We start from the raw sequence: 18989 nt of genomic DNA on the forward strand, positions 1-18989 counted from the left end.
TGGTCCAATATTGAATTTACACAAATGTGATGTAGACACTTAAAGCCTCCAGTGCACAAACACTGAGAATGGACTTTACAGTGAGGTAGGAGACATCTTGTGTCCAGCAGTTAAACGTCTGAAATGATATATATTTGCATATTTATAAACTGTAGAATTTTTAATTATGGAGAAGTAGGTGTCATTTTAAGGATTTTAACATGATACTTTTTTGTGGAAAAACCAGATCAGACACACATTACTGTAGTACTGAGTATTTTTATGTCTTAATACATGTCTGGATGGGATCTTTAAGGTCAGTTTTGAAGATGTTAATACATGCATTTCATAACAATTTAATTATGTATGTTCAATTTGTCTTCATCACCTTCTTTCAGACATACACACACATTATTGTAAACTGTAGCTGGAGATTGATTTATTGTCTGCTGTTGTAGGGTGTTTTTTGTAAAATCATAAGAAACAAAAAGGTCCATTCATTCATGATCATCCAGTTCATTTTTCACAAAGGATAAAGGGCCAATTACTCCTTGCAAATTGAGAAAAGAAAAAAAACATGATACACACATCAACAATAAAGTCTGTAAATTGCTCCCTGGGTACCAACAGTAGAGAAGAAGTCTTGACAAAACAGAATTCTTCAATTTAACAATAACTTTAATATGAATGGTTTTAAGTGTGCACAGTTGTCCCACAAAAAGTATTGCAGAGTGAGTGGAAAAGCCTTTAATTTTACGTCAGAAGAACTTTAATATTTTTTAAATAATTTACTACATCTATGCAATAAGTGACATTCTTGATTTTTTAAAATTAAGCTCCTTTGATCATATAACTTTTCTACACAATTAAAGCATCCTGTCAGTAATGGTGTTTGTGCAAGAGGACAAAAAAATGAAAAAGCTTTGTTTTTTCATAGAACTTTTATTTATCTACTTATAAGAAGGAAAATGTTTAGTGACATTGTGTGTTTGTTTCTCTACACACAGAAACCAAGACTCTCACATCGAAGCAATGTGGCACTCAACAGGTCGGACCTGCAGTACCTCAGCAAAGCCTTGTCCAAACCAGCAAGTGATGTCAGCTGTGTCCAGGGTGAAGAAGAAGAGTCGGTCTTTACAGCGAGTCCTCCTGTATACTGACCGTGGGTCTGCTGACAGCACCCCTCTGATGGCGGCAGTGGCCTCGTCTGAACTGCTCAGAAACTTAAACCTGGGTCTGTCAGTTTCAGGGGGACCTGTGAGGCATTCAAGTTTGATTTATGTAGTGATGGCACACTGTTCTGCTATGAATGGCTGCTTTCATATTCATCTCTGTCACAACAGCACCCTCTTGTGGTGACACAAGAATGACAACAAGCTTCTAGAAACACAAAATTACAGTAAAATCATCAGTAAGCAGAAGCCTACTGTCACACATTTATAGCAAACAAATCACATGGAAAGCTAAATCCATCATATCAAATCCAGGCAATCCTTTCTTTAAGGTATTTACCACCCTCCCCTCTAGTCAGACATGCAGGTTTCTAAAAAGTAGGTGCAATAGGTTCAAGTTTTCATTTATCCCATGTGTGCAAGAAGTGCTCTAATTTCTAACAAATTATAAACTGCCTCTTATTTCCTCACACAGCTTAGCACTTTATTTCTTGCTTTTAACATTTATCCTTTATTTTATTCTGAAAAGTGTGCATAGCACCAGCATTTATAATGTCTTCACTTGCCTTATTGGGATTTTATTGTGTTTATGTTTCATGTTGTTGTGTTTTTATGCTGCAAAAAGAATTTCCTCTTCTGGGACAATGAAAATTTGAACTGAAGTACTTGCTTCAAAATGACTTACCTGACAGGTGTGTGGGAAGGAATTCTGCTAACTCCCTCTCAGCATGAGGGGTGAAGCGCACCTCCAGACTGGCAACAGGAGGCTCTCTGATCCAGCCAGCAATGGTGCTGTAGGTTTCCTCGCCATAGCAAGGCCGGTCCACTGTCGACTCTGGTGGCTTGATTTTTGGCACATCCGAAACTGGCTTGCTCTCACAATCTATCTGGTCACTTTGGCTCACATAGCCCTTCACCTCATCCAGCACATTGTGAAGGTCTTCAGGCAGGAAAAACTGAGTTTGGATTTTGGATGAATCCTCTGAGAGTTGACTCCCAAAGTCGTCATCAGGTCTTTCAGGTTTTAGGTTTGACGGAGCATCTGTTTCAGAGTCGTAATCGAGGTTCATCATATCTGTTGTTCCATTTAGTGACACAGTTGATGCCTTCGATTGGTCTGTGTTTGATTCATAAGGCTCAGAGTCCATGCCCACCCTGGTGTTGGGGGAGTCGTACTCTGGGATGTAGGGTTTGATATCCAGGACTGGGGTGCCAGCAATCATGTCAATGTCTGACAGATGTATTGTATCACCTAGAAATTAAAGACAGGAATGTATTGATTTTCATCAAGCAGAGTAAATTATTTGTGTTTTGTGACTGGAGTTAAATTTGACAGCTTAACATTTAGAGTTGCATTTAATTTAATTAACTACAAGCGGCAAAAAAAAATCTCTATAGGCAGGCAGAGTTTAATATAAAGATGTTGAAATGTTGAAACCTGTCACAAACATAAACACAGAAAATGTACATATCTACACACACAAACACACACACAATTAGCTTCTACTTTTAAGACACATTTCATTAATGATACTTACCTACAATTTTATCCAGCTTGGCCAAAGTGAGGCCTAAGACATTTGGTCGGTGCGGACTGCGAGTCGAGTACACACCAACTCTTTGACCGTTCAGTCTGGGAGGCTTCACTTTGGCTTTGTAATTCAGGTGCCCATTTTTGTGAAAGAGAAAGATAATCCTGCAGAGACCAAACGGTGAAAACAAGCACTGAAGACATACTGCAAACATTATATCTGAATGTGTGTAGAGTTGGTTTTCTTGATAAGGATTGTGTTTATGTAAAGAAAATGAGAGAGAATTCATAAATCTTCGGTCCACAAGTTCTAGATAGATCTTATCGTAAGACATTTACTGCTATCATCATAGTAAATAGACTACATTTATATAGCACTTTTCTAGTTTTATCAACCACTCAAAGCACTTTACACTACACACCAACATTCACCTATTCACACATACATTCATACACTGATGGCGGAGACTGCCATGCAAGGTGCCAACCTGCTCATCAGGAGTGATACAGGGCTTCCTGTCCAAAGCAACGTCCCACAATGTTTCTATGCTCATCCATTCACATGCACACACACACTGATGAGCACACAGGGAGCAATTTATCTTGGACAACATGTGGACTGGAGGAGCCGGGGATCGAACCTACGACCTTCTGACGAGTGGACAACCCACTCTCTCTGAGCCACAGCCACCCCATCAGAAGCCAAAGTGTAAGGTTTACTTTTAAAAAGTGTCAAATCAACTTCATTTATATCACCTTTCCCTGTCTCAAAAGACTTCATACACCCACAGGAAACAAGTACACATCATTCAAGCAAGAAAAAGTCAACATTAGACACAAATGTTTCCATGAAAGTAAAAAAGCCTTATTTAATAGGTTTGATTTAATGTTTTAACATAAATAAACTACATAACTGAAAAGGTTTTGTGTGAGCTTTTGGGATCCACTGTATATACGACTCCATTAAATTGAAATGAAGTTAGTGGCAAATCTCAAAAACACACATCCACTCAAACCCACAGCACTTCAACAGGCTGATTATCTCTAAATTATGAGTCACAGTAGACAAAAAAATATTTAATTTTAACTAAGACAGCCAACAGTAGTAATCTTTGCTAATATTCTTGGAAAAGCAGCATCAAACCATAAACTGTATATAAGACATGCAGAGATTAAATTTAGTGTATGTTCCTTACCAGACATGGGAGTATTGCTCCAGCCCCACCAGAGCATGTTCGGGGTTATTGAAGACGCTCTGCTGGATGCGCAGTTCTGCTCTTGATGGGCCACAAATGGTGGGCTGTCTGGGTGTCCCATTCTTCACCGAGAAACAGGAACTGATGTAACCAATCGGGACTGTCTGAATGTTTCCTGTAACATTACACAGTTAACAGTATTGTTTCAATTTGTAACATAGTAGCACTGATGCATCATTGTGTTACAGTGTTTTCATTGCTTGCAATGAATAACTTAGTAACCAGTGACCTGTACATTCATTCATGTGTTGCACCAGGTGTACTTTACACCTCCCTCATTTCAACATGTCCCATTTTTTCTACTTTTACTTCACATTTGGCACATCAAATCCTATATAATGAGTAAAGTAGAGCTGGAACGATTAAATGATTAATCAATTAGTTGGTCGACAGAAAATTCATCAGCAGCTACTTTGTTAATTGTATTTTTTTTCTTAAATTTTTTAAGCAAAAATGCCAAACATTCTCTGTTTCCAGCTTCTTAAATGTGAGGATTCACAGTTTTTCTGTGACGTATAAAACAGTCAGTTGAACAGCTGTAAGTTTTGGCTGATGGTCACACAAAACCAAGAAATTGAGGTAATGCCGCAAAGATTAGTCGATTAATCAATTAGTCGATTGAGGGAAAATTCATCAGCAACTATTTTGATAATCAATTAATCACTTCAATAATTTTTTTAAACAAGAAAGATTTTTTTTAAAAAAAAATGCAGCTTCTCAGATTTGAGGATTTAAAGATTTTCTTTATCATACATGATAGTATTTTGAATATCTTTGGATTCGGGACTGTTGACAAAAGATATTCAAATTATACCAAGCATTTTTCACTTTCTGACATTTTACAGACAAAACGATGAATCAAGGAAATAATCTGTAGGTTCAATAATTAAAATAATCATCACTTGGGCTGCAAGACATTATGAATGGCATTTTTGACACTCTTTTCTAACATGTCAGACCAAATGATTAATGGATTAATTGAGAAAAAATAACAATTCAAAAGTTCAATTTTATCTTTAGTGTTGCATTTAAATGAATAGCAACAACACTGTTGATATAGTGGAATAAAGAGGATTTTCTTTGGACGGTCTCACAAAACAACTTTTCCTTTCTTCTTAAAAACTGTGGCTGCTGTGGCTGCACTAATGGTAATTACCTTTCTCCAGCGCAGCCTGTGGTAATGCTGGTGATGCTGGTGGTGGTGGTCGCGGCGGCTGGTGTTTGTCAGGTTCACAGAGTCCAATCTTTGACACAGTAGACTGAAGGGATATCATATGTTTACGATTAGCTCTAACTGCAGTGTCCAACATCTGCCTGTTGGAAAAGGGGACAGAAAAAAGTGAATACCATGATAAAGTGTTATGAATGGCATCTCTACAGAAGAACAAGAGCAATTCAACTTGTCATATCTAAACAATGATTTATTAACGCCATACCTAAAGAGGAAAATACACAGCTACAACTGCTGTAACTGTCATTAGTAGAGTCATATCTCCAGAGCTTACCTCAGGTTTTTGATTTCTTTCCGCATCACAGAAACCTGCTGATTCAGTTTATTTAGGTGTTCGCCGCAGCACTCGCACAGAGGACTCATCTTTAATTGACAAAAAAAAGAACAAACACCTCTAGATAAGTAAGCTTTTTGGTTATCTGCTACGCAGAAACAAACCACGGGAAACACGTGGGAGTTTCTCAACGCGGAAGCACTCGCTGGGTTTCTTGTTGGCCAATCAGGAGTCTTTCATGTGACCAGCTGATGACCGACAGCTCATCTGAGTGGCGGAGCTTTCTGTCAATTCATCATATTCCTCTATTGTGTATTAAAGTATAAACGTAGGTAGCACATTGTAAATATGATACATAAATAAGGCATGTATGTTGCAAAAGTCATTGATAAATTTACACTACAGCCGCTGCATGTTTGACATCAGCAGAGGGCAGACATGAGTTTCACGTTTAGCATTTCCTTTTAAAACAAGCTTTATTTATAAATACAGCAAGTACATAAACGTGTACATGTAGTATAAAGTCAAGAGATTTAATGTTGATCACAGTAACTGCAGCTTATGTGATACTGAAAATGAAACTACTGATCAGCTGTTTTTCCTTTCTGTGACTCTCTGGGAGGATTTACAGGACTGGCTGTTGAACAAAATCCAACCACTGCTCCTCTCACAAGAGAAAATATCGTGTTTTGTGTTAACATGAAAGACAGTAAGAGTGACTTGATATTGAACAATCTGATACTCTTCTGTTTTTAATAGGAAACTTGTGGACAATCATCTCATTGCTTTGAGACTAATGAAAAGAAAGTCTTATGAAGAACTGAAAATACTTGATGACCTCTAGTAAAACTATGGAAGAGTGCAGACTTATCATTATTATTACTTTATTGTTCTTAATTATTTATTATTATTTATGTTATGTGATTGTATTATTATTTTATATAATTTAAGTTATTTTCTTTATCTAATGTGCCTTGAATGTTGAGAAGTATTTACTGTCATTTATTGCCTTAATGTTTGTAAATGAATCATCTTTAATTTTTGAAAAAGTTGTTTTTATTTAAAAAAAAAGCTGTAAAGTTAAGAACATAAAATACCAGGAAATGTACAATTGTACAAGCAAACAGATAAAATAGAGCCATAAACAAATAAATAAACCACCAAAAACCATATTAAAAATACTATATTGTTTTTTTTTACATTATTTCTGTTAATTCTGTGAGCAATAATAGAAATATAGTTTTTAATTTCATTAATCAGAGCAGGAAAAAAGGTTTATTTATTGTTAGAGTATGTAATTTATTAGACAGAATTCGTCCTTGTCACCCAACAACTCATTTTCTCATCTAACAAAAAAACATGATAAATTCTGTATTTTGCAAAAGCAGAAAGATCCTTTTAAAATAACTCACACTGCTCCAAAATAACCAAATGACAATCTACTTACAAAAACTAAAATATAATCAGTGGTCTCAACAGTTTTTGTAAAACAGTGACTAAAGGGGTGAAATCTATGAATGAATTTACATAACATCTTTTATTTGTTCTTGGTCATATGTTGTATTATGTAATAATGACAAAGGCTGTAATTAATGATTATTCTCATTATCGATTTATCTGTTGATTATTTTCTTGATTAATCAATTAGTCATTTACTCTATAAAATGTCAGAAAATGGTGAAAAATGTCAATCATTGTTTCTCAAAGTACAAGCAGACATCATCACATGTCCTGTTTTGTTCTGTTTCTCAACAGTCAACAACCCAAAGATAATAAGTTTACTTTAATCAAGACTAAAGAAACCAGAAAATATTCCTTTTAGAAGCTGGAACCAGAAAACTTCGACATTTTCTTCTTTAAAAAAAAGTTTAATCTTTTATCAAAATAGTTGGTGATTGATTTTCAACTAATTAATGAATCGACTAATCGTTGCAACTCTAATAATGACCACAGTTAGATGATGTAAGCAGTGTATTTTATTAGGTGAAAAACAACTTTTACAAAATTCATCCAAATAAATCTACAATTACAAACATTTTGTTACCAGTGATTAATACCATTTTCTTTTAAATAAAAGCAGGTGAAATTTTGCTGTGTATTAACTTCAAAATACAAAATTCACAAGCGTTGCAGCGAAGCACAAACCAAGAATAAATAAGCATACAGGCTTGGTTTGAATTCATTCATTTTTTTTTCAAATAAGCAATGCATACACTCATCATGTTTGTTCTCTTAGGCCGACAAGCTGTACACTAACAGATACAAACTGTGACCATAAAGACAAGTAGTCTGAACTGAGGCAGTATCTGGAAAGTGTGCTTTAGAAAATTACAATCAATTTCCTGGGAGATATTCTTGTGGCGGAAGTGGCGAGGACATGGTTGGAATTGAGAACATTTTATTTTGCTCTGGCACATTGATCAGCGGTGTCTCACTCAGATCTAAAAAAAAAAGACAAACAGTATATATTTAATATTAAACAATATGCAGATTTGGGCAAAGCATTCATTGTCAGAAACTTTTCAATCAAGCAATGTTTTAAAGTTTTGCCTCTGGTGATGTATTTCCACATTATTCACATCCAACAGTCTAAACTCCCTCTTAATTAATACCTTCATCAGCTCTTTTGTCTTCAGCTGGAGGGATGTCTTCCTCCTCATCTGGACCCAAGTCTTCGATCAGGACCTGGTCAAGGGCCTCCCTGCCTTGTGACTCTGTATAAAGGGTCTCCACTTGCGCTATGGGAGGAGCGGGAGCTACAGATGGAACAGGGGCTCGTGACAGAGCTGGGACTGGAGCAGCATCTGGAGCTGGAGACGAATCTTGGGCAGGAACTTTGGCGGGAGAAGGAGGAAGAACTGAGGGTGAAACAAGGGCTGGAGTTGGGTTAACTGGAGCTGGAGCAGGGGGAGAAGTCAGAGTGGGAGCAAAAAAGAAAGGGCTTTGCAGAGACCCAAACAATGGCATAGGAGCAGGAACGGCAGGGACAGGTACTGGTGGTAAATCACACGTGTCACTGCCCACAGAAAGTAAAGGGGTTAGAGAGCCTGATGTTTGAGCAGGGATCACCGCCGCAGGTTCAGGCACCACCACTACAGCAGGAGCTTCCTGAGCTGGTGCTGTTTCCTCCTGAGTGAAAGAGATCTCCGGCGTGGGTTCACTCTTCCTGGGCCTCCCTCTCTTCCTTGAGCCGCTCCTCTGCTCAGCTCTTGGTCTTTTCCTCTGGCTCTCAACCCTGAAAGAGTAGAACAATTGTAATCAACTTCAACAACAGTGGACATTGATACAGCTCTTTGTGATTTTTTTTTTTTTGCAAAGCTAATAGTACAAAGTCCTTGACCTGGATCTGGATCTGGGGTGTCAATAGAAACAACAGAGCAACCTTTGGCTGCTCTTGCTCCATTCAATATAAACCAAAGGAGTGATAAGCAACTAGAGCGCTGATAATGTTTTCACCGCGCGATGTAACGTACAGTGTGTTATAATGCAATATGTGTTAAAAAGCCTTGTTAAACCTTCTAAAACTTCTATTTCTTCTCTCCATTGCATCAGAACAATTATTTACAGTATCATTACCCTAGTATAAGAATTTGAATTTGTGGGGGTACATACTACACTGCTGAACCAGTGATGGTTACTGCTCATGAACACAGCTGTAAATGTAGGTCAGTGCACTGACATTGACTGTGCTTTTCCATAAATTTACCCAAAAACCCACTGGTTAGTCTCCTTCTCTTCTGCTTCAGCCTTTCTCTTCCTGAGTAGGTCCCTGTCCCGTAACCGGCGACGGATACCACCTACAAAACACAGAAACCAGGAGAAACCACATCCTGTTCAGCACAATATAACACATAACACAAATGAGATAAACTTGTCTGTCGTTTATAGTGAAACAGCTTAGAGGCTGATGAGAAGATTTCTCAGTTGATCAAAAGACACCACACAGCATGCAAATAAATAACTGGCTCATTTAAATTTCTGGTGTGGAATTAAAGAAGAATTTTAGATGTTACCTTCTTCTTCATTTTGATTTTTATATTCCGACTCTGGTTTCCCTTGTTGCAACGTCTCCTCCATTCTAAGTCCTGGTATGAATGAATTCAACTCATCGAAGGCGGGCAAGCACCAAAAAAAAAAAAAAAAAAGGAGACAAAATAACTTCTGACTGTTTTCTATTCCCACCCCTAAATGAATTATCTGGTTAACCATTACCAAAGTGCTGGGAGAGTTCTTACAGTGTTAGTCTTATCATATTTGTAAAGCTGGAGGAGTTGGCACAGCACTGACAGCAAAAAAAAAAAAGTCTGCGGAAAGTTGTGTGCGGGCAGTGTGAGATAGGGATAAAATATGTACAGAATGTAGAAATAGGGGAAATACATATAAACCTTTCTATGCTTTCTAAACTGCTGCTTATAAAGCAAAAGGCTTGTTTGTGAAACGCTAACTGAAACTAAACTAGTAAACAAACTGGAAACCAAGAGGGGGTTTTCTGTTTTGCATGCATGTTTGTGCAAGACAGCAGCTGATATTAAAGCTTTGCAACAGGAAAAGTAGTCTAAATTTACTGAATAATATATTAGAGGGTGTTTAATTTAAGTCTCAGTATGGTCTAAATGATGGACAGCTACATTTTAAAGGCCTTCATATACATTGTTATATGTGATAAACACAGTTTTTATTAATTGTCTAAAAAAATGCATCTTTTTCTGCAGTACTACAGGAAAAATTATGTTGCAAAAACCATTAGATAGCCTGAGCCCAAGAGAGAAATCCTGTCTTTGACTAGAGTAGGGGCATACCCCTCTTATCTCACAGATGGAGGGGCTGCTCGGTTGGGGTGTGTTCTCAATCTTCTCACAGCACATTGAGCCCTGATGTGTGTGTGTGTGTGTGTGTGTGTGTGTGTGTGTGTGTTTGAGCCACTCAAAGAGAGAAACTGTCCAGCAGAGTAAATAACACTCAACTGCCAATTGCCTCCAGCTCTATACTAGAAATGTTGAGAGTCCATTTGTTAAAGTCTCTCACTTCTGTATTAAAGGAGTTTCTTTTAATGCGTATACACTTTCAAAAACTGTTAGTAGCAGTTTTACAGGGGAAGTATTTACTACAAGTTTCATGTAGTTAATACTTCATGTGTGCAAACAACTTACAGGAGAAAATCTGCACCTTAACTCATTTGGTTCAGGCTTAAATTTAAATTCAAAATACTTAATCTTGCATAAACAGACACTGAGATGAACATTTCCACTGTTAAATTTAAAGGAAAAAGCTGATTCACACAGACTCTCAAAACTACTTGACATTTTTCAAACACTCACCAGCACCTCCAGTATCAAGAGTTGAGTTCCTGTCTGCATACAGTTAACTCTTCAGCTGATAAAACTCCCACCAGACACATGAATGGACTCCTTCCAAGTATGTAGTTACATCTTTTCCAAAAATGACTGATTATTATCTGCAAAAGCAGAAAAAGCTGTCGTCCACACATATACACACACACACATCCCTACTGTTGCACAATGAAACTCAATTTTGAAGCATGTCAAAGTAGATATGACAGTGCCATCTTCTGGTGCACTTTCTAAACTACCAAACACTGATTTAAAAACACTTTTTTTTTTACTGTATATACTGTACATATAAATCGCACATGGCCAACTGGATAATGTGCCTTAAACAGCAGATTTACTGTCTAATATTTTGGGTCTTATGTTGTCTTTTTTATTTTTAGGTATCACTGACTAACCTTAAAAATGAATCAAATATTTTTTACAAACACCCAGAATGTCTTTTCAACATGTTTCTGTTTCATATTTTTATTTACAAAGATCAACAACATACTCTGTGGACTTCTACTTGAGGGCTCTGGTGTCTCAGGAAGTAAAAGGGGGGGTGGGGGTGGGGTTGGGAATACCCTTCCCACCATATGCATATACAATGCTCTCTTTACTGCTAACTGAACACACCCCTCCTCTCTGTCCATGTGTGCAAACGCTGAAAAACAATCTGAGGTTTCATGGATAGAAGAAGACTAGAACACAGTTTTATCAATTACACAGTTTATTGATCAAAACTGTCAAAAGGAAAACAAATACAGCAATGATTGGACTGCAATTAAAATGATGCATTTACAAAAAAATAACATTATTTAGAGTAATTTCTGCTTTCACTTGCAACAGGTTTTAATAGTAATTGCTGTTCAAAACAAAATGTCTTTATGTTACATATTTGCCCTACTTACACATTGAAAGCGACACAATAACAATTTTACGTTAAATATGAAAAATCTGGGCATGTTTTCAAGCTATTTAACATTATTAAGCAGATAAACAAAGTTCACCATATGACCTACTTTAACGCCTAAATTGGTTGAATGCTATTATGCGTCGACTGTGCACATGTATATACACGGCATTTCTTTATTTTATTTAAAAAAAAAACTGACTTTAAATACAAAAAAAGAAGAAAAGCTTCTTGTCTTCATAAACATAACACAATACTTTCCTTTGCAGAAATAAATTGCACCATAGCACTGTGTGGAGGCAGCGTCATGTTTTGTGACTGCAATGCCATTTTAGAGGCGATGGGCGTTTCTGGACGCAGATGGCGCTGTTGAGCATATATTTTGTTTCAGTCCCGTTTCCCTCCATGGTTTCTCCTCTCTCCGACTAACTTAGCGTTTGGCTCAGTTCATTATACAGTCCTATATTCTCCCTCCATTAGGGCATCTCTGCCTTTGGACTGAAGATCCCACCAAAACCCAAGAGAGAAAAGTTTAACTTTCATAGGGCAAGATGGACATGAAAAAGAGGATCCACTTGGAGCTAAGAAACAGGACACCGTCTGATGTGAGTCGTGCTTTTTTTAAAAAACCAACCCTTAGTTTTCTGGCTAGCCTCGCTAGCTAGCTTGCTACTTTTTCTGCTTTGCGAGTGACCTGTGTGGCTAACGTAATGGTGACCACATGGGCTTTAGATGATGTTTCTCGTTTATAATAGTAGGGCGGAAAACACTCGCATAACAAGCTTCATCCTCGATACTGTTGTGGATTGGGCGTATAGGGGGGCAACGAGACGAGAAAAGCTATATTCAGTCGTTACTTTGAAACGGCGATTCCTCAGCTTGCTGGCATTATTGCAGTGCTTTAACCGTTTCGCAGCCTCCGTGGTCAGCGGTGCACACACGATTCAGCTCGACTCCAACGTCGGGGAACAATTAGTAAACTTCTTTTCACGCTGATATATTAGGAAATGTGCTTCCTGCGCCGCGTTTGCCATTCACAGAGCGGTGTATTTTATACAGACCTTGGAAGCCATGTTTGCTGCTAGCATAACTGCTAAAAACGGGGCGCTTTTTTCCCCCTCATTATTACAAAAGCACTTTACAACTCCAAAGCGTTGGTGCTTAAAATGTAGTTTTTGTGACGTTTGAACGGGCCGTCGCCGATCACGAGTCTTAAAATCTCTTCACAGTAACGTTAACATGAACGGCCAAGATTCAGCATCGACAACAAAAAAAAAAAACAGTCACTTGGTTCACGAGTCATCCATACCTTGACCACTTAACGTGGAGCCTGTTACTCCAACCTTAGCTAGTTCATATTTCCACACAAACTGTCGCAAATGTCTGTAACTTATTCCTGCAATCGTTTTTGTTTAAAAGCTTAAAAGTTTAAAAGAAAAAAGGAGGGGGAGTGTGCAGCAGTTAATTCCCTAAAACAGCGTATACACTTGCACAGCAGCTGCATTGCCCTTTCATATCCTTGCATTCATACTCGTGTAAATATTGCATACTTTTCTTTTTTTTCTTTTTTAAACATGAAGTCTGGTGAGCAGATGATTCATTCACATAGCAGCCACCCAAAAACTTAGTGTTTTTGTTCCCGCCATATTACCTCCTTCGCTACGCTGGTCAAAGACAACAAAAAGCATCGAGTTGTAAACGTATAATTAAAACACACATCCTCCCCACACCTTCCGCTAATCGTAAAGTAAACTAAACTTGATGTTGTTTTGCAAAGTAAACGGATCGATTTGTCGGCCGGCGGCTTTATGAACCGAGCCAGCCTGCTTGAACGACACGGAGATCCGGTGCACCGCGCTTCATGCGTGGGCAGCCAAAAACTCCACCGGTCGGCGTATTCCTCTCGGCTCATGCATGAAATAAAACAAAATATCAGTTGAAAAATAATTTAAGTAATGTGTAACTTAAGTACCCGATCATTACTCTTTTGTACAACAGCAATTTTCGCTACTGAAATGTTCAGAGAACTGCATACTGTGTCTCAGGAATCGCCATGTTGTCATTCTGTCGTCTTTGAAGCTCTGGGAGAGAGGAACTGTCTCCATCTTTGTTTTTTTACTAAATTTCCGTTCTCAATATATTTCCTTCGCCACTTCGACCTGAAAACGACGTTGTGCCCTGTAACAAACTTGGCAATATCGGTCGTTCGCTCGACGACGAGGAATATTCCACTTCCCCCAATGAAAGCTGGTTTAACGAGTAGAAAAAGAGAAAATCTTTACTAAGGGTGTATTCGCCATCCTGTCCGTTGCTGTTGGGTTGGCTAATGGCGGGCAGACAGACTCCTCTGCTGCACGGCAGCGTTTAAAAGGGGCAATGGCTAGCCTGTAGCGAGCTAGCTCACAAAAATCATTGCATTTGTCATTAGTGACTGCATCAGCAGGCCATGGGGAAGCTACTGCTTTGCTCTTCCTCGTTTCAAAGAAATCAATACATTAAACTGTCGTGCCCGATGAAATTAGACACATTATGATACAAAGTGTGTTTAGATGGAGACGGAGTATCCATTTCGGTGTTTTTTACTTGAGAAATCGTGATCTTTGACGTTTGACAACAACTTTTTTTTTTTTTTTTTTTTTTTGCAACGTTTTTGTCCAACGCTGAATTGCGCAACCAGTGTTAGCTTTAATTGACTCAAACTAACTCCGCCTTTCGGACTTGTTTTTCTAATATTTTATAACAAAAAGTACAAAATGTCTTTTTAATTATTTTTCCACACAGTAAAGAGCAATAATGGTGGATAATAACATCATGTATTAAACATTGTTTGTTATGTTTGGCAGGTTGTTTTCTCACTGATTTTGTTTACAAAATGAGATTTTAATTCAGAAAAGGCAGATGAATAAAATAATTTTGCAATATTATGAGTTTTGTTTGTTTTAGACTACATTTAACTGTACACAGTGTATATATTAAGTACTTTTTTCAAGAGATGCACAAACAATGGAGATTCATTTTTATATCATATTATAATTTTCTGTTTTCCAGGTACGAGAACTTGTCCTTGACAATTGTCGATCGGTTGAAGGAAAAATCGAAGGCCTCACAGCTGAGTTTGTCAACCTGGAGTTTCTCAGTTTGATAAATGTTGGCTTAATGTCAGTCTCCAACCTGCCTAAACTAGGAAAACTCAAAAAGGTAACATGTCGTTTCACCTTTTCTTTATATCTCCATGAAAAAGCTGAGTTGTGTCCGGTCTAAGTCATACCTCTCTGCCTCTTGTGTTTTCAGCTGGAGTTGAGCGACAACAGAATCAGCGGCGGCCTCGATGTTTTAGCAGAGAAACTACCCAACCTCACACATCTAAACCTGAGTGGCAACAAATTGAAAGACATCAGCACGTTGGAACCATTGGTATGTTTCTGAAGGAAGCACTCGCCATATATATCCATCTTTATGCCTACAAGCTGGTGCAGACACTGTGCTTTTTTTTGTATTTTGTTTCATATTAGTGCAAAATTTATTATAATCAGACCAAAGATTTTAAATATCTGGACAAAGCGTGGTGCCCAGAGCTGTGTTCATGTAAATGCAATTGCAGCTCATCAGCTGTCTTACTCAACTCACAGCGTACATTTTTAATTTTGGTGCTTCTGCTTCCTATACTGTATACTTAGGATATAAAGAATAAAGAAGCTGTTTTTACACTACGTCATTTACCGGAACTAACAGTGGAAAGAGTGCCAGAGAGATCCTTTAAACATATTTAATAAATAATTATTTTAAATGATTATTAGAACAAAAATATAATCTACAGGAAACACAGGAATGAGTTGAAAATGGTATTTATCTAGTTGATTGTGGTTGTTCAACAGTTCGTGATGGATAAAATTACGATGTATAATGTTATTTTGTTAATTTGGAGGAATGAGAAACTGTTCATGGATAAAAACAACCAGATGCAAAAGTCTCTTTTTGTCTCATCCAACGAATAAATTACATGTTCAATGTTATGGCTAAATATCTACCGGGTGACACGTCTCAGTTGTGTCACAGTACAGTTCAGCAACAGTTTCTCATCACTGCTCCTCGCTGCATTTCATCAACAGAAAAAGCTGGACAACCTGAAGAGTTTGGACCTGTTCAACTGTGAAGTGACAAACCTCAACGACTACAGAGAGAGTGTGTTCAAACTGCTGCCCCAGCTCACCTACCTGGACGGTTATGACCTGGAGGACAGGGAAGCCTCTGACTCTGACGGAGAGGCGGACGGAGACGGTGTAGACGATGAAGACGATGAAGGTAAGAAGCTGCTTCCGATATCTTAAGAGATGGTGAAACAGGACACTGTTAAATAATACAAGAATACAGTCAAACCATGTCGTGTAAGTTGGTTTGAATATGTGGTGTATAGTTGTGACACTTTGGTTTCAGCGAGTTTCCCCTTTTGGTGTTGCAGAGGGAGAGGAAGAGGAGGATGAGGATGGAGAGGAGGAAGACTTTGACGAGGAAGAGGACGAGGAGGAAGATGAAGAGGAGGTAGAAGGAGAAGAGGACGATGAGGAGGTCAGCGGAGAAGATGAGGTAAAAACAAAAGAAGCTCGTCTGAAGTCGCTCTCGCGAGGAGTCACAATCTACTGTTTCTGATTCCTTTCAACTTGTATCACTTTGTTCACCAAGGAGGAAGACTTTGGTCAGGATGGGGAAGTGGATGAAGAAGATGAAGATGAGGATGAAGATGAAGACGGTATGTAACATGCTCCCTTAACATTATTAATGCTCTCTAACCCAGAGCACCCACAAAACACATATTTTAAAACAATAAATCACTTTGCACCTGGTTGCGCGGCGTGCCCTTAGTCTCTTTCCACGCTACAACTCCAAACTCTCTAAACGTGGCGGAGAGTTGATTTATTCGGAGGTGAGGGGAGGGGGGCAAAGCCTTGTGCTTCAGGCGTGTGAAGTACAGATGTTGCAATGACCGCTACAGACTGGGATAAGAATCAGCCGATAAAGTGACAGCACATATAATATACTAACTCACAAAAAGCCTCCTTAAGATTCAAGTGTGTCGTATGAATACAGCCTTATTTTTCCATCGTTTCCCCCTGTGTGTGTGTGTGTGTGTCTATTCTTAATTATCCAAATTAAAAATGCAAAACATTTCTACACAGTACAGAGTTCCATATTGACTCTTTGTTTATGATGCTGTTAACATGCGGTTAATTGGCAAAAGTCAGTAGTTGAATGTATTTAAAACTTCAATCGTCCTGTTTTTGTGAGCAAAGCAGTATCAATAAGAAGAAAAGTTGAGTGCCGTTTTTAGTTAAGTGTTATTTGCGCACTAGAATTCTTCTTCTATTGTATTTTGAGTAGAATGTGGAGTTTATATGCATATATGGGTGCCACGGTTCACTCAATAATAACCAATAGAAATAAATTTGATATCTGGGTTAATAATCTTTTATCTCTTGGTGGTTGTGGTAACTGAGGAAGCTCTACACTGGGGAGTAACGAAAAAGGTTTGAAGTAAAGGGCGTAATCAAGTTGCTGCTATAATGATCACCCATTACTGACTCATTTATATTACTCAGAAAAACATTAAACTAAATCATTTACAATTAAAACATGTTTTAGGCACTGAAGCTCTCTGAAAACGCTTTGAGCCGTTTCTTTTAGAGGGTTGCTCTTCAGGTTTTTGATGCCATCTACCTAGTGTCAAATTAGTCCGTTTGTTAAGCAAAAATGCAGCGAAAACATTTGCTGGTTGCAGCTTCTCAAATGTGAGGATTTGAAGCTTTTCTGTGTCATACGTGATAGTCAACTTTTGTGCTGTTTATCAGACAAAACGAGACAATTGAAGACGTCACCATGGGATCTTACAAATTATAACGCAGCGTTTTTCACTTATTTTCTGACATTTTACGGACCAAAAGATTAATCGAAGCAGTAATTGGCAGATTAATCATTGAGGAAAATAATCGTTAGTTGCAGCCCTACATCTAAATCTTGTTCCTGATGAGTTTGAATGTACTGGATAAAAAGTGCTCGCCAAATGCATTCAATGTAATGTAAAACATCATTTTCAACATGTAATAACGTTATAACTTGGTAGTGACCATTCGTTCACACTCTCTACGATCGCACCAGAAGACTTCATGAGTGATGCTGAGAGTCTGCAGTTGTTTATGAGGATAAACACACTAAATATGTCGAGAAGCTTAATGTATTTCTAAGATGTGTAACACAAACACCAGCATTTCTGTCACATGAAGAACACACGGGGGGGAAAAAAGAATGTATGTGTCTGTTTTATGTAGAAAATATGCATCTGTTATGTTTTTAATTAGTCTAGTTGTTCGTATCAAAGCTCGCAGATGTAATCTTTCCTTTCAATTAACTGTCGTGTGTTAAGATGAAAGCTTTGTGGTCTTGACACCCTTTTCCTCTTTGCTCCCAGAAGCAGAAGCCGGCAAAGGCGAGAAGAGAAAGCGAGACCCAGAGGATGAAGACGACGACGACGACGATGAAGACGACGATTAAGAGCAAAACTGAAAACGAGAGCCTACCGAGTTACCCTTCCTCCCCTTCCCCCCCCCCCCACAAACCCGAACGTCCGCCCTCCTACAACTCGCACCGCCGTTGTAATCCACGTCTACCCCCCCAGCTCTGAGCTCTTTTACGGGGCAAGACTGTACCGGATGGGTGGGCCGAGTGGAGCTGCGCCCCCTTATTATTTTTTTTTTTCTTCTCCCCCTGCCCCCCATGGAACTGAGAGCCACCCAACACCCTCCACCTCACCCGACCCACGGCCCCGAGGTTCTCAGGCAGCCCACCACTCAGCATTCCACAATTTCACTGTCGACCCCTCTTTATGTATTCCTGTGTGAGGACTTTGGGACTGGTATCTAGTTTTGGGTCTGTGCTTTTAATATTTTGTTGAATGAATTATTTTTTGTTGTTGGGTTTATTATTTCTCATTTTTTGTCTTTATTTTTTTTATTTTTTTTTTTTTCTGTTCCTTATTTTTTCCCAATAAAATTATTGCTATAGCAGCTGTGCAACCAGCGAGCCATGATTTTTTTGTGTGGCTGCCTGTTGCACAAATCAAGGTTGTAGCTACATTTTTACTTTCTGTATGACAAGAAAACAACTTTGTAAATAAAATGTTAACATTTTGTGCTTTTTCTCTCTTCCTGCCTTGCTTTTCTGGTGTCCCAAAACTAACGTAAAGTTGTGGAACAGTGGTCATGTGGCCCCGTTTTCTCATCTACCCCTGCTGTTGTGCTCTCAACATGTTGAT

At 38.4% G+C, this 18989-nt stretch overlaps 3 protein-coding genes across 6 annotated transcripts; 1 reads left to right on the forward strand and 2 right to left on the reverse strand.

Annotated features, from left to right (window-relative positions):
- Positions 1-901: 901 nt before the first annotated feature.
- On the reverse strand, positions 902-5653 carry trmo (tRNA methyltransferase O). The gene is made up of 6 exons (XM_067584877.1): positions 5444-5653; positions 5095-5252; positions 3879-4053; positions 2690-2847; positions 1837-2403; positions 902-1234 (listed from the first exon to the last, which is right to left on the reverse strand). Exons 1-6 carry the CDS (start codon positions 5530-5532, stop codon positions 999-1001), a joined length of 1383 nt encoding a protein of 460 aa, XP_067440978.1. The 5' UTR covers positions 5533-5653; the 3' UTR covers positions 902-998.
- Positions 5654-7401: 1748 nt separating this feature from the next.
- Positions 7402-10938, reverse strand: hemgn (hemogen). 3 transcript variants are annotated; one of them, XM_067584883.1, is made up of 5 exons: positions 10762-10938; positions 9457-9528; positions 9150-9240; positions 8056-8678; positions 7402-7884 (listed from the first exon to the last, which is right to left on the reverse strand). In XM_067584883.1, the coding sequence occupies exons 2-5, from the start codon at positions 9518-9520 to the stop codon at positions 7778-7780; spliced, it is 885 nt and encodes a 294-aa protein (XP_067440984.1). In that variant the 5' UTR covers positions 9521-9528; positions 10762-10938; the 3' UTR covers positions 7402-7777. The 3 variants fall into 3 exon arrangements, with proteins under 3 accessions (XP_067440984.1, XP_067440982.1, XP_067440981.1); XM_067584881.1 differs by lacking the exon at positions 10762-10938 and having other exon boundaries at positions 9162-9240; positions 9457-10723; XM_067584880.1 differs by lacking the exon at positions 10762-10938 and having other exon boundaries at positions 9457-10721.
- Positions 10939-12022: 1084 nt separating this feature from the next.
- On the forward strand, positions 12023-18390 carry anp32b (acidic (leucine-rich) nuclear phosphoprotein 32 family, member B). Of its 2 annotated transcripts, none has more exons than XM_067584885.1 (7): positions 12023-12291; positions 14735-14884; positions 14978-15100; positions 15796-15988; positions 16146-16270; positions 16367-16433; positions 18150-18390. In XM_067584885.1, the coding sequence occupies exons 1-7, from the start codon at positions 12238-12240 to the stop codon at positions 18227-18229; spliced, it is 792 nt and encodes a 263-aa protein (XP_067440986.1). In that variant the 5' UTR covers positions 12023-12237; the 3' UTR covers positions 18230-18390. The 2 variants fall into 2 exon arrangements, with proteins under 2 accessions (XP_067440986.1, XP_067440985.1); XM_067584884.1 differs by having other exon boundaries at positions 12025-12291; positions 18147-18390.
- Positions 18391-18989: the final 599 nt, after the last annotated feature.

The sequence above is a fragment of the Thunnus thynnus genome, chromosome 3, assembly GCF_963924715.1.
Source record: "Thunnus thynnus chromosome 3, fThuThy2.1, whole genome shotgun sequence".
In the NCBI taxonomy this organism is placed as follows: Eukaryota; Metazoa; Chordata; class Actinopteri; order Scombriformes; family Scombridae; genus Thunnus; species Thunnus thynnus.

Excerpts from the sequence above, each read along its gene's own strand:
- trmo (XM_067584877.1), bottom strand. The coding sequence starts at position 5,532 with ATGAGTCCTCTGTGCGAGTGCTGCGGCGAACACCTAAATAAACTGAAT. Across the intron at positions 5,253-5,443 it reads AAAGAAATCAAAAACCTGAG|GCAGATGTTGGACACTGCAG; the intron begins GTAAGCTCTGGA and ends CTTTTCCAACAG. Across the intron at positions 2,848-3,878 it reads GAGCAATACTCCCATGTCTG|GATTATCTTTCTCTTTCACA; the intron begins GTAAGGAACATA and ends TGGTCTCTGCAG.
- hemgn (XM_067584880.1), bottom strand. The coding sequence starts at position 9,652 with ATGGTTAACCAGATAATTCATTTAGGGGTGGGAATAGAAAACAGTCAG. Across the intron at positions 9,241-9,456 it reads AAATCAAAATGAAGAAGAAG|GTGGTATCCGTCGCCGGTTA; the intron begins GTAACATCTAAA and ends TGTGTTTTGTAG. Across the intron at positions 8,679-9,149 it reads ACTAACCAGTGGGTTTTTGG|GGTTGAGAGCCAGAGGAAAA; the intron begins GTAAATTTATGG and ends CTACTCTTTCAG.
- anp32b (XM_067584884.1), top strand. The coding sequence starts at position 12,238 with ATGGACATGAAAAAGAGGATCCACTTGGAGCTAAGAAACAGGACACCG. Across the intron at positions 15,989-16,145 it reads AGACGATGAAGACGATGAAG|AGGGAGAGGAAGAGGAGGAT; the intron begins GTAAGAAGCTGC and ends TTGGTGTTGCAG. Across the intron at positions 16,434-18,146 it reads TGAGGATGAAGATGAAGACG|AAGCAGAAGCCGGCAAAGGC; the intron begins GTATGTAACATG and ends CTTTGCTCCCAG.